Consider the following 23,923-nt stretch of genomic DNA (forward strand, 5'->3'; position numbering starts at 1 on the left):
GTAAAGATAGTTGGTTCAATGTAGTAGCCCTTATCGAAGAGTCGCTTGGTACAAGGTAGCGCCTTTCTTCTGACCGAGTTCAATGCTGTATCCTATATGTAATCTTGTCGAACTGCGCCTTCCTTTGTGTGCCTTACAAACAACTCCAAAAACTTGTCGAGTACTGATTCCTGGACGAGAATGCGTGAAAAGCGTTGCAGCTCTGTCCATGGCTGTTGAAGGCACCGCCGCATGCGTGGGCGGTTGCATTTCCAGATCGGCGTCTGCAGCTTCTTGAGGTTGCTTGCAGAAGATGATTCCATAACCTTGCGGCCAGTGACGGTGGAACCTGTGAATGCCATCTTGTTGATACCTAGATATGTTACTATATAGTCACCAATAGTGGCGCTGTAATCAGTAACGATGTTTACGACACCGGCAGGGATGTATGTAAATGAACCTAAGCAGCAAGAAATCCAATCAATTGGTTATTTGAAGGTATGCATTCTGTGTACATAGATAAAGCATAAAATTTGTCGGCTCGACACTCCCCTGGTGAGGGTCACTGCTTGCATCAGCATATGCCGAGATCCTTTTAAAGTTTAGAAAAGATCACTTGACAGCATAGTTTATATGTAGTGTGCGGCGGAAACTGGATGGTGGTCCCTTCAGGGTCACGTGATACGAGTTGAATTTTTTGGAAACCTTGCTCTCCGCTCGTCCATTCAGCTTCTCATTCACCCTTCGATTCTCAAAATAGAGAAGAAAACCCCATAATGCTAAATGGCTAATTCGAGTGCATACTCTTCGTCTTTTGAACCTTGGAGACAGAGCTTACACGGGCAATTAGTCAACAGAGTCCGTGCGACTGCTACTTTATCGAGTGCATTCCAAGATCCCAAAACCGTGCAAATGTCACATGCGTCATTCATGTCTGCTACACCTGGAAGCGACGCTGTTTCCTCAGAATCAACTGACACGCCTAGGGCCGAGAACAAAGCAGTCAACTTGGTAAAAAACATAGAGTGTTGATAATGATGTGGGCCCCCACCTTTTGACAATAAATATTGTTTCATCTTTTAGGCGTCTGGCAAATGCATGTGCTGTAGCAGGTACATTCAATGAGCTGTAAATGCTGTGCGAAGAATTTGAGTAACATGAATGTTTCTTGTTCCAATAGCGAATTGCGATATCCAGAAAATGTATCTCGATTCCGATGTCCTGTTTGTGATACGATCAACGACCTAAAGCCGCACGTCAAAACGACACAGTCGTCTGCTCAACCTCTCACGCTCAGGCAACTCAAAAAATGTATATCAAAGTGTTCCAAAGAAGCTCGCATGGCAGGCACGGACAAGAACCTCGAAAGCATTTACGAACCCGTGGAAATGCTGGTCGACAGTGCATTCAGTAGTTGGATACGCCTCAATCACAGCTTTTCCAACGTGAGTTGTATATATGATTTTCGGTATATAGCTCTTGTGCTGACGCCGTGATTATCCAGGGTGAGCAAGTATCATTGGATAACTGCGGCATAAATATGGAAGACGTGTCGGCTGCATATCGACTCCTCTTAAGTTCGGTAATGTGGAAGATTGGATTGTATATATCTGAAGAAACTAAAGGCGGCTGTTAGCCTGTCAATGTCATCCGAGCCATGATGCAAGCTACCGAACGTCTATTGAAGCGCCCAGCGATTCCTCTTCGACGCATGAGTGATATTCGATTTTTGCTTATCATTTTAGAGGTATAGCTCAGGTCAACATTTCAAGACAAGACGGGTAATTCATGCATTCAGATAGAATCCTTTACTAGCGCAGCATAATTTTCAGGCAGAAACGAAGTATCATCACAATCTTTTGAAACGTGTTTTTGGAATGATCAGCTGCCTCAACAACGAATGCCATTGTGCTCTTGTAAATTGGTTTGCACAGTAAGTTGTGCTTTGACTGGCACCTTCGAGATTTCGCTCTTACTTAATCCCTATGGAATGTGTTAGATACGATATTAACAGATTTAGAAACAAAGTTCATCTGGTGCATGCATTTATCACGTACCGAGTCTCACGTGCGAGAAGAAGCAAGCTGGGCTTACCGGCAGCGTACGAATCAGAGTGGCGAATGCCAAGTGCAGCGCGCGTCATGGCATTGCTGTGTAAGTCTATTGTGTATTCGATGTATACTTGAAACCAACATGCATTTTACAGTTGCTGCTAATAACCAGGCAAACAAGCTGCCAAAATCGGATTTTTACAATACAATGGTCGACTACATCAATCTCATGGCCGATTTTGAGTCGTGGCAATCACGTTCAGGGTAATGCATTTAAAAATATTGTAACTGGGACGTGGTTGTTTACTTACAATGAATATGTGTAGAAAATTCGCATTCTGTCAATACCCGTTCCTGATCAGCTTGGGCGCGAAAATGCAAATTTTGGAGGCTGATGCCAAACGACAGATGGAGACGAAGTGGCGCGAAGCCTTTTTCAACATGCTCTTCCACCAAAAAGCGTCTATGCCGTATCTTGTTATCCGTGTACGCAGGGAGAACTTGATTGAAGATTCCTTGCATCAGGTTCGTTTGTCTGCACTTACCAAGATTATCTATCGTCGTTGGCACTAAGTTTTTTGTCCATCTAGCTTGCACAAAATGAACTTGATTTGAAAAAGTCTCTGCGAATCGAATTCGTTGGTGAAGATGGAGTAGATGCGGGCGGTCTGCGTAAAGAATGGTTTTTGCTGCTTGTACGATCACTTTTCGACTCTCAGTATGGAATGTTCACGTACGATGAAGATTCGAATTTATGCTGGTTCAATCCGTCAAGTCTTGAAAACGAGGACCAATATTTCCTCGTCGGCCTTGTGCTTGGACTTGCTATCTACAACTCGACTATTTTGGATATCCACCTGCCTACAGCGTGCTACAAAAAGTTACTGGACCATCCTGTCGGTTTAGCAGACCTGCGCGTATTTCGACCTGCACTCGCGAGAGGCCTTGAGCAATTGTTGGCCTTTGAAGGTGACGTAGAAGACGTATTTTGTCGAGCGTTTGTCGCCGAGATCGACGCTTTCGGGGAACGACGTCTGGTTCCTTTGATACCAAACGGCGCAAACATCATGGTGACAAACGAAAACCGCCAGAAATTCGTAGAACTGTACGTGGATTTTGTCTTGAATCACAGCGTCCAGCGACAGTTTGGTGCATTTAGAAAAGGATTTTACCATGTGTGTGGAGGCAATGCGCTCTCGGTAAGAATGCTCTGCAATGTTTACAAATAAAAACTCGTGTACTAAAGCCGTATGCCATTCTTAGCTCTTTCAACCAGAAGAAATTGAGCTACTGGTACGAAGCAGTGACGAACCGCTGGAGATTGATGATTTCCGTGGACAGACAGAATATCTAGGATTTGATCAAGACGAAGAAACGATTGTGTAAGTTATTGTTGCATACTTATCACCAAGTACTTCGGGCTAATGAATGTATCAGTCACTTTTGGGAGATAATGAAAGCGATGGAACCATCAATGCAACGCAAGTTACTCATGTTTGTCACGGGCAGCGATCGTATTCCTGCAACTGGTGCTACGCAGATGCACCTCAAGATTGCCTGCGGCGGTGAAGATTGCGATCGTTTACCATCCGCACATACCTGCTTCAATCAATTGGTGCTGTATCGCTATGGATCCAAAGAAAAGTTAAAATCCATGATCGAAAGAGCGGTAACAGAAAGCCAAGGATTCTATGTAAGATGATACCCACAAAATATTCAACTTTTTCTGTCTATCCCCCATTCCTTTGCTTTATTTCACATTTCTCAACGAATATAACCCTGCAATATGTTGCCTGCTAATTTGCCCAGCATATCCACCGTGTATCCGCCTTCTTGAACAAAGAGTATGGGTCGGCCTTGACAGCTAGGTGCAGTTTTGAATAGCCTGCCCATTTTGGTGTAAGTTTCCTCATCCTTGAGACCCTTCATTCCGGCAATTGGATCTTGCCACCAGGTATCGAGTCCCATGGAAACGATAACTGTATCGGCATTGAAGTTCACCGCTGTTTCACTCTGAAGGACTCGAGTCAAATGATCGAGATACACGGCATCGTCAGTGGTAGCTGGATTCAAGGGTATGTTGATATTGTATCCTTCTCCTTGACCGCGACCTCGTTCCTCTGCAGAGCCTGTAAAGAATGGGTAATCAGGATGCCCGTGGAGGGAAATGTAAAGGATTGAAGGGTCGTCGTAAAAGATGTCCTGCGTGCCATTTCCGTGGTGATAATCGATATCAACGATCATAATCTTTTTCTTCTTTTGTAATGCGTGATTTTCGCTGTTCTTCTTGCTACTGCCACTCTCCAAGATGCTTGCAACATTGATGATGCTCTGGCTGTTAAACGTTTTTGCCATCGCATCCATTTCCTCAACACTGTAATTTTGCAGGAATCGCGTCACAACAGCAACGTTGTTGATAAAACAATAGCCTGTCATAAAGTAAAATCAGCGCTAATGGGGTTTTTCTTATTCAAATTGGATTACGACAATCACCTGCAGCCAAATTGCACGATGCGTGGTGACCTGGCGGTCGGCACAGTGCATAGATAGAAGACGACTGCGATTTCAGCAATGTGTGCGCGGCTGTCAAAGCAACTTGGACCGATGCATACGCTGCTCTCCAAGTGTCTAAATGATACAACAACGACGTTGATAACTGCTCACATATTTGGGAATCTACTATCAACTGATATCTACCCTTCATGTACGAGACAGACATGTCGAGCGTGTAAAGACCGACGCGAGCGCTAGGCGTCAATTGAGCATTCATTTTGTAGATTGCTGGATCGATCTTGCTTAGCGTAGACATGTGCGCAAACGTTTCACCGATAGCAGCTGCAGATGGAAGTCCAGCTGCAACCCAATCATCGTATATAGTCGAGAGAAACTTTACAAAATCATCATCGTGTACATCCAAAATAGGAGCGAGCGAATAATCTTGGGGTGATATGACACTGAAATCATCAGGCTGGCTGTCAATGAACTGCTTGATGGACTTTAGACGCGCTGGTGACTCTTCAAAGAACCGTATAGATATGCAGAATATAAAATTCTGATCAGATATTGCGTAGTAATGTATTTAATTCATGAAGAAAATGCGCATTTACCGACATAGGCTTGCACTTTGCCGCGAGTAACCTCGTACGGCGGGTCATGCAAAAGACATTCCTCCGAGTACACAACTTTCATGTTACAAGGATGTATTAAAGGAAATAAATGAAAGAGGGGAAAAGGGACAAGTTGGGAAGAGGAACGAATCAGGGCAACAGTGCCCTTTTATAGGCCATTGCGGAAAATCGAAAAGGAAAACCTTATTATGCAGCAGGGCGCTCGGGAAGATCCACATGTGAAATGGGTTCTATATCTTTTATGCACAAACCTATCGGAAAACGTGGAGTATTTAGAGTTCTACGCTGATCTAACATGACTTGCAGTTATTGAGTCAGAAAGCGTGGAATGCCGGGATTTGGGTCAGCGCGTAACACATCCTCGCTGAACTCTAGATATGCCGCTCATGTCATACAGCATTTACATATGATGCATGCTTTGTAGATTGAGGAAGACTAAACATCGACTGTAAATCTCTTTGGGTATGTTTATCGAAGAAGAGTAGTTGCACGTATAAATATTCTATCTGTGTGATTCCAGCCGGCAAAACATTACCTGTATTTCTCCTTTGCTTTTCTGTGTATGTTCTCAAAATTCGCACGCTCGAAAACCTGTATGATTAGACATTCGTTACACAGGTTAGCTGGGAAACAAACGATATGCCGGCATTTCCGGAGCGGCCAAAGATATACGATCAGACCACATACTTCCGCTAATATATCCCGGCTCTGGATGTAACGTCTAGCACCTTTTAATAAATTGTCTATATATGCGAGTATTTGCCAAACCTCAAAGTTTTAATCCGAGATCTAAGACATACATCTGCTTTTGTGAAGGATCGTTGATAGGGATGTTGCTTCACTAAGATATTGCAAGGAAATTTTGTTCCATTTATATGCATTCGCGTATGTATAACAATGTGTTCGGTCATTGTCTCTTCTTCATTGTTATTAGAAGGTCTGCCAAAGGCTCGGATTGTATTTGTTCTCCTTCTACTACGTGCACTCATGTATCCTATCACGACGTTCTAGAAATTAGCGATACACTGCAATGTAAACCTTAGATTCGATATCGTCCATGATCACGGCATCCTACGTAATTGCCACAGTATGGATACGTATATTAACTCCTTTTTCTGCAACTCTGTATCATCAGCACATTTTCGAGAATGGTCCTTGTCTCTTATGACTCGTAAGAGCATATAGAAGGTTACTTATCCCTTCACGCTATTCTGTATGTAATAAATGCCGTTGAGACTGTTCCTGTTATATCAAGGTAACTCACGCGTTCATTAAAGATTACTGTGCAGGTACATTCCGGTAGCTGGGACGCGTAGGCAATCAACACCTGAGGTAACGGTTTGTCTTACATGTGCACTCTATGCAGTCCTGCCTGGCAGACCACTTTCATGCAGAACCTTGTATACCTGGGGGTGGTTGGAAAGGAGGGCAGTTTCGCAGCCAGCTGTGAAAAAATCAGAGCTGCTGGAAAATTATCCAGTTGACCTCTTCCTCTCCCTCTTCCAGTCTTGCCCGCCGGTTTGCGCCCATTCGCAATTTTCTTACTGCAACTTGTCTGCCTACTTTCATTTTGCATGCGTACACTTGAGGCAAGGTAAGTATTCTGGGCTCGACGCTTACAAAGGTACGTGTCACTTGACCTGATCGATCTTTATGACAGCGATCTTTGCACAATGGAGGCGGGTCTTGAGCTAGCAACAAGCATGCGAACTGAAATCAGTGGTTAGTGTCCGGGAAACTCGGCGTTGCTGCTTACACTGACCGCCTTGTCAACAGATCTCGATCAGTCAAAGGAAGCCATTGCAGCTGCCAACCACCACGATTTGTTCCAGCAGGATAGCCCACCGACGTCCGATTCAACCGAAGCGACAGACAACTACCCGCCTTCAGCAACTGAAGAGGCAATGAAGACGTATGTTCATCTTTTGAATAACGTTTACTATGGTCGCACCACTGGAAAATCTATGGCAGGCGATGAGTCTATGCCTTGTGACTGCAGATATCAACCCAAAGTCGATAACCTGGCCGCGGCGTGTGGATCAGATACCAGCTGTATCAACAGAATGATGTTCATTGAATGCACTGAAGGCGACTGCCCCTCTGGTCATTTCTGCCAAAACCGCCGATTTCAACGTCGACAGTACGCGCAAGTGGACGTTTTCAAGACAGAAAACAAAGGATATGGTCTGCGTGCGCTGACTGACTTGCCAAGGTGAGTTAGGGTGTTAATTGTCACACACCATCTATATATATCTAAACTACGGTCGATTCTCGTAGGAATACGTTTGTCATCGAGTATATGGGAGAAGTTATTACTCACAAAGAGTTTGTCAAAAGAACAAAAAAGTATGAAGAAGAAGGGCTTTCCCATTACTATTCTATGAGTCTTACCAATGAAGAGGTAACATATGAATAAATTAAAGTTTAAATGAAAAGCTAATCGCGCGTATGTAGATCATCGATGCTACCAAAAAAGGATGTCTTGCTCGATTTATCAACCATTCATGCAATCCGAATTGCGTCACCCAAAAGTGGGTAGTCGGCAAAGCCGTTCGCGTCGGTATTTTCACGCGTCGTCATGTCAAAGCTGGCGAAGAATTATCTTTTGATTATCAGTTTGAACGTTACGGGTAAGTTTACCGAAATGTCTGGATAGAATCCGATGTATTTTTAACGATCAACGTCGCAGCGCAACAGCTCAGACTTGTTACTGCGGCGATCCTAGTTGCACTGGCATTATTGGCGGAGGACGCGCTTCCAGCGAGGACAGGAATGTAAGCGAGGAAGACGATACTACTGTCGCAAAGAAACCAGGTCGCAAGCCAGCTCTGCATCCTATCAAGTCGCTCAGAGAGTTGCCTATATTTGCAAAGGAAATGCTGGAATCAGGTGGCAAATTACCGCTGGTCCATCGCTTGCTTAGCCGCCTTGAGCTCACGTTGCCTACCGCGGATGCAAAGTTGATCCTCAGAGAGTTTATACGCTTGCGTGGCATCACTCTTCTCAAGATTTGGCTCAGTGAATGGAAAGCAGAACAAGAAATCGTGCTCAAGATATTGCAGCTGTTGGATAGTTTGCCTATACAGTACCGGAACAAAGTTGAGGAAAGCAAAATATTTGACACACTTGGACGCTTTGTCGACCATGAAAATGAGGATATCAAGACATTAGCCAAGTCTCTCATGGACAAATGGTCTGTCCTCCAAATTTATTTCAGAATTCCCAAGCTGGTAAGATTGTGACGACCTGATCTCTTGATCCTGTTACTGACATTACATTGCTTAGATAAACAAGCGAACACTTGCCCACGATAATGAATTAAAGAAGGACGAAAATGATACCAAACGGTCGACGAAGAAACGCTGTATTCAGACTAACGGAGAAACTATCGCCGCAAACCAAGAGCGCAGTGTCAACTGCACGCGAGAGATCTTCGATCCTGATAATGATAATCATGAGCATCCCAGTTCGAGCATCTTATCATACAATATCCGCTCTGCTGCACCAATTCCTTCTTCTACGAGACGACCTATATCCAATGGGAGATCTAGTACTCCTTTCCGAGGACGCGGTGGCAAATATACCCGAAACCCATATTCCAAATATGATCATAAACCCTACGAACGTTACCGACGCCCCTACGATCGCGAAATGTCACCAGAATTACGACGATGCAACTACAAGTATGATTATCGGCGGGATAGATCGAGTGATCGATGCCGTAGCTATGCCCCAACATCAAGGTCCTTTGATGAGCGTCGACAAAGTAGGAGCAGAAACCCACACATTCAACAACCTCATCTTCCACCAAATTGGCGTTCAGCAAAGGCAGATAATGGACGACTATACTATTACAACACAGTATCCGGCAAAGTACAATGGGAAGTGCCCGAAGACCGATCCAGTTCTATCGAAGGAGTCAGTCGTTCGACCATTGATGAGGTGATTGAAAAGTCTCGCCAGCAGTTTGAGAAGCGACGACGAACAGAGGAACAAAGCATGATTGAAAAGTCTCGCCAGCAGTTTACGAAGCGACGACGAACAGATGAACGAAGTGCTGGAACGGAAGACAGGACCGTAACGCCGAGAGAAAAGGAAGAGATGAAGCAAGCCTTGGATGAAGAAAAAATGAAAAGAACGGTGGCTCCCTTGGTAGTAAAATGTCTGCAACAGCAAGATTATAATCTCTGGAAGGGCGACAAGACTATTTTCAAAGAACTAGCGCGACTTATTACCCGACATATTGTAGAATGCGAGAAGAAGGCCGGTCGCAGCGAAGTTACTAGAATCAATGAAGACAAGATTGCCAAAGTGATAAACTCCCATGGAAAATACTTTGCCGGCAAGGTCGCAGGATACAACGCGGTGTAGACTTAGTCAAGACCTTATCGTTTCTTTACGCCTTGTTTTTCTATCACTAAACACACTCTTTCCTTCTCTAAAACCAAAAAAAGCCCAAGATCTTTGCCTTTTTGGGGCGCTAAAAATCAAATTTGGAAGGTGTCACAGCTGGCATATCAGGAAGAGAAGAACATGTGCTGGCAACAGCGAAAAACATTTTTTTCCTTCGTTTCTTTTTCTATCATGAAATTCGTTCAAGAGATTCCAGGAGAACCAAGAGCAGCGCATTCCTATGATGCTAAGAGGAAGAATGGATACCGACTTCAATTCTCCCAATCATCGACCAGACCAGACTGGCAAACTTCTCGGAGAGCATGGTATCTGGAAATGACATCGTGGAGCGTAGACATAGACTGTCCGACACGCGTGTACATTGCATATATTGTGGTGCCAAGATGTGGCTCTGGGAAATGCTGTCTGGAACGATACAAAATGCTACTTTCAACTTATGCTGCAGCGATGGTAAAGTTCGGAACCTCTGCCAGAGCTACCACCGGAGCCATTGCATACGCTATGGGCAAGCAGCAATGCCACAGCACGGCATTTCCGGGATAACATTCGCGCCTACAACAATGTTTTCGCATTTTCGACTCTTGGGGTTACATTGGATGGAACAGTCGCCAATTTCATCCATGGCGCTTATACTCTCCGTATTGTGGGCAGAGTATCGCATCATATTGAGCCTATCATACCGGAACAAGGGCATCAGCCAGGATTCGCCCAGATATACATTTACGATGCTGATGCACAAATGAATCATCACTAATCGTATTACACCGGGTCGGATATTGCTGTTCTAAGTGAATTGCAACAAATGCTCCTGGATATAAATCCTTCGCCAGGAGTCTTCAAAATGCTGCTGGACGTTTGCGGGAAGAGCCAAATATCGAGATCAGCAGCGAGAGGGCCGAAATATGCTGCGACAATGACAGCAGAAGTTGCAGCCATTGTCCCCAACAATCCAGAGGGGACTACGCACCGGGATGTCATGTATATTACGAAGAATGGAGATATAAACACATTAATGAACTCTCGGCTTCATACGATCCATTGCACTATATGCTACTGTTTCCTCGGGGAGAAGAAGGCTTGCATCCTCAACTGCGGCAAAGCAATGAGCAAGGCGGAACGTTAGCACGGCGCATCACGATCAGGCAGTATTATGCGTACATGCTGCAAATCAAACAAGGATAGTATCTGCTATTCGTCCAGAAGCTACTCCACGAGTACGTAGTTGACAATTATGCCAAAGTCGAATCGCAACGATTGAAATTTCTACGACAAAATGCAATCAAGTCTGCGTGCAGACCTACGCAGTGGCGCCATGGATGCCGTCTATAATACAGATAGTGAAGCGGATGCTTGGCGCACAGGTGTGCGGGTGATCCTTCCTTCTTCTTCACTGGCGGCCCAAGGTATATGCGTCAGCAGTTTCAGGATGCCATGGCTGTTGTCTGGACTATTGGCAAACCTGATCTGTTTATCACATTCACATGCAACCCGACTTGGCCTGAAATCACCAATGCTCTTGAGCCTAGTCAAAAGCCTAACGACAGGCCAGATATTATATGTCGTATATTTTATGAGAAGGTTAATTGCTTAATGAACGACATACGCAACCAGAAAATCTTTGGCATTGTCTTGGGCTCTGTGCATGTTGTCGAATTTCAGAAACGAGGATTACTGCACGCACGCATTTTGCTCATACTGGATCAGACAGACAAGCCAACATGTCCGAGAGATATCGATGCCACAGTATCCGCTGAATTGCCAGATCAAAACCTGAATCCTACGCTGTATGAGACTATTACTCGAAACATGATACATGGTCCGTGCGGACCACACAATCCAAACACACCATGTATGGTAAAATGGCCTTTGCCGTTATACCAAACGATGTTCTCAGCTTTACAATACATAAACTGTCATGGACGATAATAGCTATGTGCGCTATCGACGACACGATAACACATCCAATATAGTTATCCCATACGATGCTCCACCTGAAAGATTGAACAACTGCTGGGTGGTTCCCTATAACCCATATCTTTGCAACAAAGTATAACGCGCACATTAACGCTGATCCGTATTTTAAACTGCAAAGATGTGGCATTCACGCATGCATAAACACACACACGTAGCTTAAAACAAAGCCATGTCGGTATCTCATGTCACTCGAACTTGCTCATACGTTTCCCCAATTTGCTGTACAATAAAATCATTTGCGCATGTAATCGGTCCTTCGAGAAGACATATGCAGTTTGATTATCAGATCACGCGATAATAAACATCGGCAGGTTGCGGTAGCCGGACTACCCTTCTTTGAAGACACTCGTCAATGTGACGACAGGATTGGCATATCATGTAATCTACAAACTACCGACGCGATTCCGTTTCGGATGTCTGCAACCGAAGGTTCTGGATTCCACCACTAGGTGCAAATCATTGCTGCGAAATTAATGACGGGAAATCGACCAGTAAGCAGCGGCAACCGTCAATGTAATATCAATCAAGATTTAAACTGTTGATCTCCCATCTTGCAAAGATAAAGGCGCATCTGCATCCATTCTCTCGAGGAACAGGAGAAAGAAATGCTTCGCGGGTCATCTGCAGCATTGGTGCTACATATTCCTGACATGATGCCGCTCTCCGACTGATCACGCGGCAAGCAAGCTAGTCGACTTGGTGGTTCACAAGAGCAGAAAGGTTGTGTCTTTCTGTTTTTTCGGGGCAAGGTGTTGGCACCCGGGTTTTCCATCGTTCCCTTTTTGCCCTGACAAATTTCTCGCAATGAAGAAGGCAAGTTGTTCGCCCCGGTGTCGTCGCTGTCGAACACTCTCTCCTCCCACCGGTTCGCAAGAGCAGTCGTGTCGCTGACAGTAATGGTCGATCGTTAGGTGCTGTTGATGGGAAAAGGAGGGGCTGGCAAAACGTCCATGCGATCGATAATTTTCCACAACAACGTAGCCCGCCGAACCAGGGATTTGGGACCGACGAGTATGTGTGTAAGAAACAAAAAGATGTAAAGATGATTGTGCATATACACACACCCGCGCGCGCGCATTATACGCATGATATATTCAGACAACGTCCCATAGTTGGCATCGAAAGCACCGATCTCCAGTTTCTCGGCAACCTTTCTCTAAACCTTTGGGATTGTGGAGGGTAGGCAGTGTGAATAAATCAAGAGAAAGTTTCTTGTTAACAATCGGTGACATGTAAAAAAGGCAGGATCTTTCGTTTGAATATTATCTTGGCAAGCAGAGTCATCAAATATTCAAAAACGTGGAGGTGCTTATCTACGTTTTCGACATTATCAGCACCGAGCTCGACAAGGATATACACTTTTACCAGTCATGTCTCGATCGAATTTTAAACCATTCACCTGACGCCAAGGTTTTTTGTCTCATACACAAGATGGATTTAATACAAGAGGATAGGCGGAATCAGGTACATATATATCTGACAACATCAACGGGATAACCTTGTCCTGATGCTAACTGGCGGTAGATTTTTATGGAACAAAGCGAGTTACTGCAGTGGCGTTCTGAACCTATCCAAATACAAGCGTTCCAGACTTCCATTTGGGACGAAACACTCTATGCGGTGAGTTACATTTTGTTGATGGAGCCGATCCTTTTTGCTAATTTAAATTGGCAAGGCCTGGGCACGTATCATCCATTGCCTTATACCCAACATCTCAGCTCTGGAAACAAACTTGAACAGGTTCTGTAAAGTATGCGGCGCAGACGAAGTGGTCTTATTTGAAAAGACTACATTTCTCGTCATAGCTAACGCTGCAACCATCCATCATCCGGACCCACACCGGTTTGAGAAAATCAGCAACATTATCAAACAATTCAATCTGAGCGGCCGGTATGATGACGACGATTATCACTTATCACGTTAGGCTTACATTGACAGAAAAACACGTTTTAGGCAACAGGCACATTCGAAAAGTATGGTTCTACGCGGCAGCTCATTTACGGCTTTTGTTGATACCCTAACGCGCAAGACATGCGTGCTTGTAATAATATCCGATCCGGGCATAAGTAAGTTACATTATCGTCGAAACAAGAGTCAATTTTAATGCCGATTTGGGTAGCAACGGCTGCGACGCAGATGAACATTGTCGCTGCTCGTGCTCACTTCGAAAATCTCGAAAAGGCGGCTTAAGATGATGATGATGGTGGGGGTGGGGTGGTGATAATGCTGATAATAATGAGGATGCAGTTATTGTTGTGGTCGTTCCCGTCGTCGCTGCTACGGTCACTGTAACCTTTCCTTTTCTTCTTCTTTCTCTTCTTCAGGCTTGGATGTCTCCTCGTACCCATCCATATTCTCGATCAGCTGCATTGTAATAAGATCAGAAAACCCATAAAACTAGTAGTCATTTTACATATCCTGTAAGCCCTGTGATCGATGATACTACATGTTGTTGCCAAGAGACATACCAAAGGACCGCTCACGCGTGTGCCCTGAGACTTGCTTTTTTTGCATGCTTCAGTCCACGGTGCAGTTGGCGTCGCTCCAGTGAAACAGGTTTTGCTGGAGTTTACAGTCACCTAACAATAAACATCAGCGACCACAAAGCGGTCTGCATTGAGATACTGGTTTTTCATACTTTGAACACAGGTCCCTGGCCTTCTTCGCCTTTAAGGATCTCCATGGTATATTGATTTCCAAAATGGGATTTGGTAGCCTTGTAGCCCACGGGATATGGATGCTTGTACCGGCACTGTAATTCGGGTAAAGCGAATCAGATGTATGGACCTTAACCATTCGGGAAGCCGCTTTGCAACTTACACCCCGTCCACTCCAGTACTTTGATCTTCCCGGTCCAGTATATAGCTCTCCGAGTTCCCAGATGGTCGTGCCGATGGAAGCTTTTTTCGTCAATTATTTAGTCATCATCTCAGTAGCGAGAACTTTCATCATACCCAAAGACAACGGCACCGATATAGAATCAGGAGCATATCGTTTCTCGATCGCATCTTTTGGTGCTGCTGAATGTACTTTTTCTAGGGCGACTTGTCGCATTTTATCATTTTGATCAAGTATACTTTCGAGATCCACCTAACAATATCGAACAACGTCAATTACATAGTGTATATACTCTGGGAATATTCTTTCGTACCGTGTCGTCGGGTGCCTCTCCCTTTAACCGGCGTGACATTCTGGTTGGTCCTGCAGGAACTTCCGCTGTAGGACGTTTGTATGCATGTCTCGCCTTTTTCTTTGGTGGAGGCGGCGCAGGTAGATCAGCTACGAGCTAAAGGCGTCTCTCTGTATTAGTCGTCAGGGACTTTAAGTTTCTTTGTCTCCCTTCCTTACCGCGAAAACACCATCGTCTCCGCGAGCCAAACCAAGTTCTCGCAACAGTTTTTGGTTCTCTTGTATCATTGCCTGCCGCTTGAGCTCATATTGGCTTTGCGTCAAGAGTAGTGTCAGTCTTCAAGCCATTTGTAGATGCATTTGCATTCTTGTATATACCTCACTTGTAGATCTTTGACATTTTCCTCAGACTCCATCTCGGCCACTTGAACCTGGTCTACTGCGACAAGACACCACCGCTGCTGGCCTGTGGCTTGAATTTTGTACCTGAATTAGGAAGTCCCCACAGCTTGATTTGAGGTATGGAAATTCAAAGACCTGGATATCGGGTATATGTATTTACAATTATTGATACAGTATGTAAAAATGAGGTGTTCTATGTATTTGTGATGAATTGTTATTTACAAAGCGGAATATCTCGGCTGGGTGCATACGATGTTGCGGGTCCGAGGTTCCTTCCCTTGATAGTCCCATTCGGCCCTGATCTTCAAATTCCTCCAGTTAGTTACTCTTGATAATGCAACACAAAGCTGTCCATGGCTGAATACAGGGGTGGAAGGTATAGGCCAACATGGGAGAGTGTCTGGTCTCGAGCCTTGTTGATGGTCGCACAGAAGGCGGGCTTGACTGGAAATCGTTGGCGCGCCAGAGAATTGGAGGATATGGCGGGTATAATGACGACATTGCCGGCGTGTGCGCTATTGATGACTTCGGCCTTGATGGTACCAGTGTGCAGTTCGCGACAAAGCAAACGGATGAAGCGGTCGGTTGACTTTCAGAATAAGTCGATGTGGAGGCATGTCTAGAGGAATAATGTGCCAGGTTATCTAGAAGTAAATTAGTAATGACCTTTTTTCCTTTTCGAGAAGATACTCCACTCTTCTGCTGGATTACCTACTCGAAACCCGAACGAAGCTGAGCGAGCATTTCGAAAAATGGTGCAAAGGCGCATTACACAACCGAACAGTGCAGAAAGAAGGGTCTCTCTTCTGTCCTTCCTTAGCCGCCAAAGCGTATAATAAAATGAAATAACAGGACCAACAAATAATTGTAAACGTACTCTTCTTTTCTTTCCAAGAGGAACGATATTAAGACAAATGATAGTTTTCATGCTATATACAACTTGAAAAAGGGGCGAATGCAGAGGAGGCGGGAGAGGGGGGAAGAGGAGGAAAGGGTAGTAAGGGTATTGTAGCCGTCAGTATGCTTCTATCTGTTTGGAAAGGTGCCTGGTGTTCCGTATTGCGCACACATTTGTAGACCCTCTTTTCAACGCACTGTTAGATAATCAGTACTATATACATGTCATACATTTACCTTGTGGAGGAACACCGGCCACCAGAGATGTAAAGACGACTTCTGCAAACGAAGTGACGCTACTCGTCATTTGCAAGAGGTTGATTATCCGAGGCGGTAGTCCCCATTCTCCTACGGGCGATTCCGGCATAGAAAGTGTACTCTTCTTTGCGCTTTGTTTAGACTTCTTCTGAGGTGTCGAGGTTTGTAAATTCTGGCGAGCCACAAACTCTTCGTGTTTCAATACTTCAAAATCAAGATGGGCTATTTTCAAGGTAGCCGACCGCACATCCAACGTTAGCCTAGCAGTCAGCGTACCAGAGAACACGACGAGAGACCCAGAGGCGTAGCGAAAGATGAAGCTCGATCGAGGACACTCTAAAAGCATGCCATTCGGTAAAAAGTATTCGACGGTCTGGTCTAGTGTAAGCTGCATGGATATCACACCACATTCATATTGTGTCATGAAGAACCGCGCCATAACAAGTTGCGGTACAACTGTAACAACGTGGTTAAACTTTAAGAGCATGTATCTCCCTCTCTACTGGACATACAATGTGTCTTTTTCTCGCCATTGTTCGTGTTGCATAAGGTGAGTTTTATGCATCCGGTCCGACTGAAAAACTCATCTACAAACGTGTCCCACACTTCACGAGACGTGGCCTGTGTGATAAATAATTTTCAGCGCAAAATGCCATTGTACAAACAGATATATCTCGCAACAATAACGCACCTCTTGTCCGTCTGGCGTCAGCCGGTCACTGAACTGCATCAACTTCAACACAGCCTGACTTGTCGAGAGTGGTGTGCTAAAACGAAGGATATTACATCGTTCTGCTTGTCGTCGACCCCAAAGTAGTTTATTACCTTGGCAACATAGTAGCTGTCATGGCTGGTGTAGGGAGCTGTCTTTCACCGGCGCCGACCAAATTTGAGTACTGTACGCCTGGAGTTCTCGGCTGATTGGCGACGATCGGCGTTGGCGGATAAGAGATCGGTGGTCGGTTGGGACGGAACAGCTGCTGCTGTTGCTGTGGGAAGACCTGGTGGCCCATGAGGTGGCTCAAGGCCTGAGCAGGAATGGCGCCAGGTGGCCTGGTAGGTATCCCGTTCGTGTGGATCGAGTCTGCCATGCGGGTGGACAGTGGAGATTTACAGTTTGCGAAAAGGAAAGGTAGGGGCTTATTGAGTCGGGTAGGTTTCCAGGTGACGGCAACTGGCTTTTAAAGCTTTTCGGCCTTGCATGATGATCCCACAAAGTCGGAAGGGTCTGTTAGGTTGTCAGTGATCCCAAAGCATGCAGTTGCAGAGACCAACAACAACAACAGTATGGATCGAACTGCAAGAAATTAATTCATTAGACCATACAGAGAAAGAAACACGCATGCAGTCAATTATTGATTAAGAGCAGCGATTATAGGTGTAAAATGAATCCATTGTTGTCCCGCAGTGTTTATGATCAGGATGTTTTTTGCAGTACGTACCTAGCAGCAGGCTGATTCTTTGAGAAAAATGATTCCCATGCAGGAAGCTCAGGCTTTTCTGTGCTCACATAGTATCAGTGAAACTATGAATCTATAAGTGTCATAAGAAATGTCATTGATCCATTGAATTCCTTCAGCTTTGCATTACGCCGAGCACATGACAAAGGCTTGTTTATTCGATGATTTGTTTAGGCTCTACCAGCATTACGACCCTACAAGAAAACGAGGGTACGTCTATTAAGCCATCTTTTTTTGAACTATCTACGCACACCATCTGAATCGAGCAGTTTTGGTCCCTGCTTAAAAGCAAAGTTGAGCGTAATTAGTTTTTAGATAAAGAGACGTTAGCTCCTAGAGTTAATGAAGCGTGCAATAGTTTGTGTCTGAGCGACTTCAATCATTCTATGAAATGCTTTGCCTTTGTGGAGTGTTGCTGCTTCAAACCGCCCAAAACCGCTTCAAAGAGCTCCAATAGTTATTAAAGAAGGCACAACATTTGCGGTGATTGCGAATAGGGACAATCAAATATATAAATCAAAGGTCCTCTCCCATTTATTATTATATGTACTTGAACAAAGAAAGGGCGGGTTACAAAGAAGCTGCCTTGCTTCTACCGTTGTCGTATAGTGTCATGGATCTCTTATAAACGTTTTCGATCTGATTGCACGCTTGTCACCGTAACGACATTCTCCTTTCTGAATTCGGCGATTTCGCTATTTACGCTATTTACTATGCCAAGAGCTGGTCATCGAATTGTTCACAATGAAATAAGCTTTAGGAGTTGGGACATCCTCTATACGGTGACTTTTTCTTTCTAAAATAAATTATCATGTTTGCTTTCGCATTCCGTAAAGGACAATGGACAGCGCTTATAGCGAGCAAAATAAACTTTTTACTGTCACTAAGAATTGGGCTATCGGATCAATTGACAAAATGCGCCTACAGAAATCGAATTAACGTTGGACCACTGTAATTTACTGAAATTTGACGACTTACGCTTGCGATATTCGTGCAAGCCCGTAAGCAGAGCCAGCGCAAAACGACGCCCCAGGTCGCATAATACAAGAATTGATAAGCCATTGGCTTTAACGTTAAAGTAGCCTTCTATTTTCTTACCTCTCCTATAATTATCAAGTCAGTGCATACGTTTCATGTAGGCTTATCGATGGAAAACTTACATTCATCTAGTGAAGATTGTATATCTGTCCCTTCGACAGAATCCTCCTGGGCATCATTGCTTAACATTTCAGCGCTGTGAGTTTTACTGAAAGATACATAACTGTGAAGTCCAATTATTACCAATGATGTCAGGGGAGTTGCTTGTATTCAGCATGTGTAAAGCGGCTGAATGTCTTGTAAAAGGCGATAGATGTATACCGTCTATCACCCGGCTAATGCCATTAAGGGCAATGTAATTGCCGCCATATAGTCACGGCCTTGTACTGCTCGCCCGGCCCTATACAAAGGACACTTGGTATTCATGCATAAAGAAGCACCATGAACGGACCGTTTTTTCTTCTTGCCATCCTTTAGGATGGTTGCTCTGGGTCGCACAACAGGTCCTAGGCACCAGCCTCAGGTTTGAGATGTTCTATATTCTGATGTCATGACCACGACTGTGTGTAAATGGTGCTCTTTTCGTATCTTCGTGGCCACTTCCTTCACGTGGCCTTTTTATCCGTGCGTTTGTTCCTAAACCTTGGTCGCCGATGAACATAATGGGAATGGACTTTCTTCCCGTTCCGCAAGCTTCTTTCACGTATGCCATTTTGCTCGGTTTTCTGCTGGGGAGTTGTAGAAAGAGTATCACGGTCTTCACAAAATCGATCCACTCCAGATACAGTGTCGACTTGTGCGATCTCCCAGGTACCTCGAGGTACTCTTTTGCTCTTCATCAATTTGCTTTTCGTCTCTTTTTCTTCGTTCTGTTTGAATTTGTCATAATCTGCAACTGTCTTTTTTAACTGTATGAATGTTTGCAGCTGTTTCTCGCGAGAGATGGTGCTTTTGTTGGATTATCAGATCGCAGTAACACTGTCTGGCTGCATTTTTTCCTGCGTGTCATAAGAAGATGATTCACGGAAAAAGAGAGTCTGGTGGCGCCTGAAGCTTTATTTTTTCATGCAGATAGAAAGTGAAGCAACCGTCTTCCCCGGCATTTCCCGTCTTCTCTGCTTGGATAAGAGCCTGTAATAATCATGCTTGGACATATGTACATTTGAAATGAAAACAATATAGGCATAGATGTATGAGGTATATCTGATCAGCACACAGAGGTGGCATGTTGGCTCGTGAAGGGCATACGACCGTCAAATAAGGTTAATGGTACTTAGAAAGAATTGAGAAGTTACATTTAATACAGTGTACGTACCTCTTGATGGACATTATACAGCTTTATCATAAATCGATACATACAGTATATGCATAAATACCCTGGACGTTGATGGTAAAACATTGTTGCAAAATTGCACAGAACTGAATGCAGTACGAAGCTAAAGGGTGATTCCTATTTGATAATCGTAGTGGTCAACATCTTAAATTGAGCCAATGGCCTCTCCTAGAAGCGTTTTCTAAAAGGCTCTAAATGCATTTCTAAGCGCAAAGCTGGGGACGCTTCTTATAAATATGTATCCGGCAATAACCATTTTATGTCTATGTTTTTACAGTAATTCTGAAATGGGCTGCAATTGGCGCAAAATCAGTAAGAGCACAGCGCAAAAAATGTCTCCACTAGTACAAATTATTAGGAAAATCCTGTAATTTTTCACTGGGGCATTAGAGGCAGCATAAATTGTTGACGTTGTATTCGGTCTCCGCACGAATGGTATTCATTGCAGGTCCAACTCAATTTCGGTGCCTTTGACATTTTCTTTTACTGTTTCTGTTCCCGTGCACTGCTTGCTTTGCAAAAATGAGTCGTCGTCAGGGTCCCGCCGGTCAATTCCGTGTTGAATCGCCGTTTGGAAACAGCTACGGCAGCTACGGCGCATACGGCGCTAACAGTAAGTATTACCTGACTGCTGAACGGATTCAACGATCCGAGATCCAGGTACCACTCATTCAAACATTGCCATTTTTCCTTTCTAGATCAGTCTGCCGAACCAAAGACCGCTCGCTGCGTGTTTTGCGACAAGGTAAACTGAGGAATTGACATAACTGAAAATATATTTTGCTCTCTGACTCGATCGTTTCCGTTTAAGGAAAAACCTGCGGATGCCTTCTCAAAGTCGCAGTGGAGCAAGGTAAGAGAAAGAGACTCTTGCTGTTACATAGGGCTCTTAACTAACGAATGCATCGTTGAACTTTGTAGGTCACTTGGAACCGTAGGTGAAGAAAAGACTCGACAAAATCTTACTTTCCGGCCAACAAATTTTCATTGTTCCAGCTTATGCACCCCCTGGCTACAACCGAAAGCCGAAAGCCATCACCTGCAAGCAATGTACAGCCAAACAGAGTGACATGTTGCAATGTATGATTTGCACGCTCAAGAAGCCGAAGGAACAGTTTGCAAAGGTATAGATCGAGGCGAGGCAAAAAAAAATGTCGTCAGCGCGATCTGTTTGTATTGATTGTCTGGGCTCGAACAGAACCAGCGCCGCAACGCTGAGAGAGCGCGTTGCCTAAAGTGTATGAAGAAGCGCGAAGAAGAGGATGTACATGATTCGGAGCCAGATGACTCTTCCGACGATGATTACGGCAACGAGACGTGGTATGATTACACATAGTTCACTATACCCTATTTTCTCTGCTGGTTCCTTCCTTTAAGTACATAAAAGCATCTGTTGTCGATTATCCTTTGTTTGCAGCCAGGTCTTTGACAATGATGTCAATCTCTGTGAAACAGAACCAACACACTTGGATTTTGAGTACCATTTTCATTTTATTCAGTAGTGTACAAGTATGTACATGTGATTTATTAGTAAACCATGCAAAATTCATTGTGCTCTTTTAAACAGTAGAGATATCTCGGCCGAAAAGGGCGCATTTGGTCCAGTCTATACTCAAGTTCATTCTAGTGCGCATACTGACCTGCTCAGACCAATAGACTGAGCGCCAAAGGTAAAGAGCTACAATGACCAAGTTGTTGTTGATTAGCCAAACAGGCCTTAACAATATGTAGCAGAGAAAATGCACATACCATAAAGACCGCCGATCATCTTGTAACCCCAGCTGAACTCGCCCACAGCTGTGTTACCAACATATGCGAGTGAACCAAGGTGCTGGTATCGGAATGGCCGCAGATTTTCTTTGCCGTCCGCGGCTCTGTTGAATTGTTTTGCGAGGTATTTGCCCTGCTGACTAGCTCGCTGAGCAGTCTAGCATGCAAGCAGTCAGTCAAACAAAGGAGAACCAATATACGCGATATGTGCACTTACAGCCGGCAGCTGGGTCATTTTACTGTCGAGGTCCTTGAGCATAATCTTCATTTCATCAAAGTCTATGTTTCCGTTCTTGTCTGCGTCATACTTGTCAAACATGGAGTCTAGCTTTTGCAAGTGCTGATCAGCGAGAGGGAAGTGCGAGCGCATATACTCGATGGCTTCCTTGAATTCTTGTTGACTCAATTTGCCATCCTTGTCCCTGTTAATCACGGTGAGAACAAGAAAGGAAACAAGGTGTCGTTTAGCGTTTCATAATCCTTACTTGTCAACTGTCTCAAAGATCTCCATGATATGCTCCAGCAGCTTTGGGTTCTCGACAGTAGCACAGTCTCCCAGAGCAAACGCCGAGCCATCATCGATGCCCTTTACGCGCAGGAATGCATCCGTGACCAGGGCACGCTTGTGGATCTGCTCTCCGAGTTTCTTCGAGATATTCCTTACAAACGGTGTCATGGCGATACCAGTCGACCACAGGCAAAGACCCTGCGGGATGACTTTGTATCCGGACGGATCATCTGGGCTCTTGTCCTTTAAGCGATAGACAACCTTGTCAGGATCGATGCGGACGACGCGCGCGTTCGTGATCACGTTAATGTGTTCTCTAGCGAACCGTTTTTCCGCATACTCGCTGATGCTGCTATCGAATGTGTTAAGAATGTGATCGCGGCTTTGGATAATTGACACAGTGATATCCTCTCTCAGGAGTTTCGGGAACCATTTCACGAGATCCTCATTAATCCAATCGAAGAGCTCGGCAGCGTACTCTGTGCCGGTCGGGCCACCGCCGCAGACGACAAAGCTCAAGAGCCGTTTTCTTTCCTCAGGCGTCGTGGTTGGCAAGCACGCCTGCTCAACATTGATCATGATTTTCCGTCGGACGGCCAGAGCGTCGTGGATCGTCTTGAGCTGCAACGTATTCTCGATCCCTTCAATGCCGTGTGTGATGCTTGTAGCGCCCACTGCAACGACAAGTTTGTCGTAAGGTACATAGAAATGCTCATCGCCGTTCGCGCTCTTGACTTCGACCATCTTTTGATCGAGATCGATATCAACCGCCTTTGCTTCCAGAAAATGGCCACGGACACGTGCAGCGATCTTGCGGATCGGTTCCAAGAGTGACCTTTGTTTTACGTATGCATTTAAGTACATATACTCGGACAGCCCATTTTTCCACTACATACCGTGCTTCGTTGGTACCGACTGTTACAGAAGGCAGCAGCGGTGTGAACAAAAAGTAATTGTTATCGCTGATGACGGTAACGTTGTACTTTCCACGATCAAGGTGCTGCAGCATCGATACAGCGCCCCATCCACCGCCGAGTATGACGAGGCGCGGTTTCTGCTCTTCACCTTTTTCCTCGTCCAGCTGGTGAGTGACTATCGGCAGGTTCTTGGGTCCTCCTGTCTGTGGATGCAGCGCAAGCGGAGGCACATGCTCGTGTGCGCCATGGGCTTCTTCCAAGTAGACAGTGTCCTGCAGCAGATAATATCCAAGCCCTCCCGCACATCCTGTCAAAGCGGTCGCGTACAAGGCCTTGCGGGTAAAAAAGGGCTTGGCGGCTGCCTTAGGTGACGATATGGATGCGAACCGTCTAGCACCGAGAGAAACAACGATGCGACATCCGAGATTGTTCATCAAGATAAAGGGAAAGGACGGGAAACTAAGAAAAAAAGGACGAAGACGGAAAAGAGAAAACGACGCTCTTTCGAAGCAGCTTCGAAGACCCCGACCATGCATGGTCCAAGCGAGTTTCCAAATTTGTTCTAGGTAGACTTTCTGCCTTTGAGAAAAATTCATGATCATCATCGTCATCGTCCTTAGTAGGGCTACGTCAAATGAACAGCGGAACTTGTTTCTTTCTTATCTC

The 23,923-nt window shown here is 44.9% G+C and overlaps 10 protein-coding genes across 10 annotated transcripts; 5 read left to right on the forward strand and 5 right to left on the reverse strand.

Moving 5' to 3' along the window:
- Positions 1 to 30: 30 nt before the first annotated feature.
- VTP01DRAFT_2424 (uncharacterized protein) lies at positions 31 to 341 on the reverse strand (the record flags this gene model as incomplete). Its single annotated transcript, XM_069380884.1, has 2 exons — positions 31 to 85; positions 145 to 341. 2 exons carry the CDS (start codon positions 339 to 341, stop codon positions 31 to 33), a joined length of 252 nt encoding a protein of 83 aa, XP_069237200.1.
- A 421-nt stretch (positions 342 to 762) lies between these two features.
- VTP01DRAFT_2425 (uncharacterized protein) lies at positions 763 to 3,732 on the forward strand (the record flags this gene model as incomplete). The annotated part of the gene is made up of 12 exons (XM_069380885.1): positions 763 to 990; positions 1,063 to 1,091; positions 1,160 to 1,424; positions 1,484 to 1,561; positions 1,616 to 1,726; positions 1,782 to 1,912; positions 1,979 to 2,133; positions 2,186 to 2,294; positions 2,357 to 2,555; positions 2,621 to 3,229; positions 3,294 to 3,412; positions 3,468 to 3,732. 12 exons carry the CDS (start codon positions 763 to 765, stop codon positions 3,730 to 3,732), a joined length of 2,298 nt encoding a protein of 765 aa, XP_069237201.1.
- Positions 3,733 to 3,794: 62 nt separating this feature from the next.
- VTP01DRAFT_2426 (uncharacterized protein) lies at positions 3,795 to 5,219 on the reverse strand (the record flags this gene model as incomplete). The annotated part of the gene is made up of 4 exons (XM_069380886.1): positions 3,795 to 4,459; positions 4,524 to 4,658; positions 4,728 to 5,045; positions 5,138 to 5,219. The coding sequence occupies 4 exons, from the start codon at positions 5,217 to 5,219 to the stop codon at positions 3,795 to 3,797; spliced, it is 1,200 nt and encodes a 399-aa protein (XP_069237202.1).
- A 1,513-nt stretch (positions 5,220 to 6,732) lies between these two features.
- VTP01DRAFT_2427 (uncharacterized protein) lies at positions 6,733 to 9,529 on the forward strand (the record flags this gene model as incomplete). Its single annotated transcript, XM_069380887.1, has 7 exons — positions 6,733 to 6,752; positions 6,819 to 6,880; positions 6,935 to 7,370; positions 7,436 to 7,559; positions 7,613 to 7,788; positions 7,848 to 8,388; positions 8,444 to 9,529. The coding sequence occupies 7 exons, from the start codon at positions 6,733 to 6,735 to the stop codon at positions 9,527 to 9,529; spliced, it is 2,445 nt and encodes an 814-aa protein (XP_069237203.1).
- A 213-nt stretch (positions 9,530 to 9,742) lies between these two features.
- On the forward strand, positions 9,743 to 10,114 carry VTP01DRAFT_2428 (uncharacterized protein; the record flags this gene model as incomplete). The annotated part of the gene is made up of 1 exon (XM_069380888.1): positions 9,743 to 10,114. One exon carries the CDS (start codon positions 9,743 to 9,745, stop codon positions 10,112 to 10,114), a length of 372 nt encoding a protein of 123 aa, XP_069237204.1.
- Positions 10,115 to 12,349: 2,235 nt separating this feature from the next.
- Positions 12,350 to 13,735, forward strand: VTP01DRAFT_2429 (uncharacterized protein; the record flags this gene model as incomplete). Its single annotated transcript, XM_069380889.1, has 8 exons — positions 12,350 to 12,358; positions 12,457 to 12,556; positions 12,658 to 12,724; positions 12,787 to 13,009; positions 13,070 to 13,165; positions 13,221 to 13,435; positions 13,499 to 13,611; positions 13,665 to 13,735. The coding sequence occupies 8 exons, from the start codon at positions 12,350 to 12,352 to the stop codon at positions 13,733 to 13,735; spliced, it is 894 nt and encodes a 297-aa protein (XP_069237205.1).
- A 93-nt stretch (positions 13,736 to 13,828) lies between these two features.
- Positions 13,829 to 15,090, reverse strand: VTP01DRAFT_2430 (uncharacterized protein; the record flags this gene model as incomplete). The annotated part of the gene is made up of 8 exons (XM_069380891.1): positions 13,829 to 13,942; positions 14,014 to 14,124; positions 14,184 to 14,297; positions 14,366 to 14,445; positions 14,500 to 14,635; positions 14,697 to 14,831; positions 14,894 to 14,987; positions 15,053 to 15,090. 8 exons carry the CDS (start codon positions 15,088 to 15,090, stop codon positions 13,829 to 13,831), a joined length of 822 nt encoding a protein of 273 aa, XP_069237206.1.
- A 1,012-nt stretch (positions 15,091 to 16,102) lies between these two features.
- Positions 16,103 to 17,322, reverse strand: VTP01DRAFT_2431 (uncharacterized protein; the record flags this gene model as incomplete). Its single annotated transcript, XM_069380892.1, has 5 exons — positions 16,103 to 16,158; positions 16,211 to 16,687; positions 16,744 to 16,852; positions 16,923 to 16,998; positions 17,057 to 17,322. 5 exons carry the CDS (start codon positions 17,320 to 17,322, stop codon positions 16,103 to 16,105), a joined length of 984 nt encoding a protein of 327 aa, XP_069237207.1.
- Positions 17,323 to 20,584: 3,262 nt separating this feature from the next.
- Positions 20,585 to 21,398, forward strand: VTP01DRAFT_2432 (uncharacterized protein; the record flags this gene model as incomplete). The annotated part of the gene is made up of 6 exons (XM_069380893.1): positions 20,585 to 20,675; positions 20,761 to 20,807; positions 20,874 to 20,915; positions 20,984 to 20,996; positions 21,059 to 21,186; positions 21,261 to 21,398. The coding sequence occupies 6 exons, from the start codon at positions 20,585 to 20,587 to the stop codon at positions 21,396 to 21,398; spliced, it is 459 nt and encodes a 152-aa protein (XP_069237208.1).
- A 223-nt stretch (positions 21,399 to 21,621) lies between these two features.
- Positions 21,622 to 23,691, reverse strand: VTP01DRAFT_2433 (uncharacterized protein; the record flags this gene model as incomplete). The annotated part of the gene is made up of 5 exons (XM_069380894.1): positions 21,622 to 21,740; positions 21,812 to 21,989; positions 22,050 to 22,254; positions 22,318 to 23,175; positions 23,237 to 23,691. 5 exons carry the CDS (start codon positions 23,689 to 23,691, stop codon positions 21,622 to 21,624), a joined length of 1,815 nt encoding a protein of 604 aa, XP_069237209.1.
- Between the last annotated feature and the right edge of the window lie 232 nt (positions 23,692 to 23,923).

The sequence above is a fragment of the Rhizomucor pusillus genome, assembly GCF_041956525.1.
Source record: "Rhizomucor pusillus strain CBS 183.67 unplaced genomic scaffold VTP01scaffold_13, whole genome shotgun sequence".
NCBI classification, from domain to species: domain Eukaryota; kingdom Fungi; phylum Mucoromycota; class Mucoromycetes; order Mucorales; family Lichtheimiaceae; genus Rhizomucor; species Rhizomucor pusillus.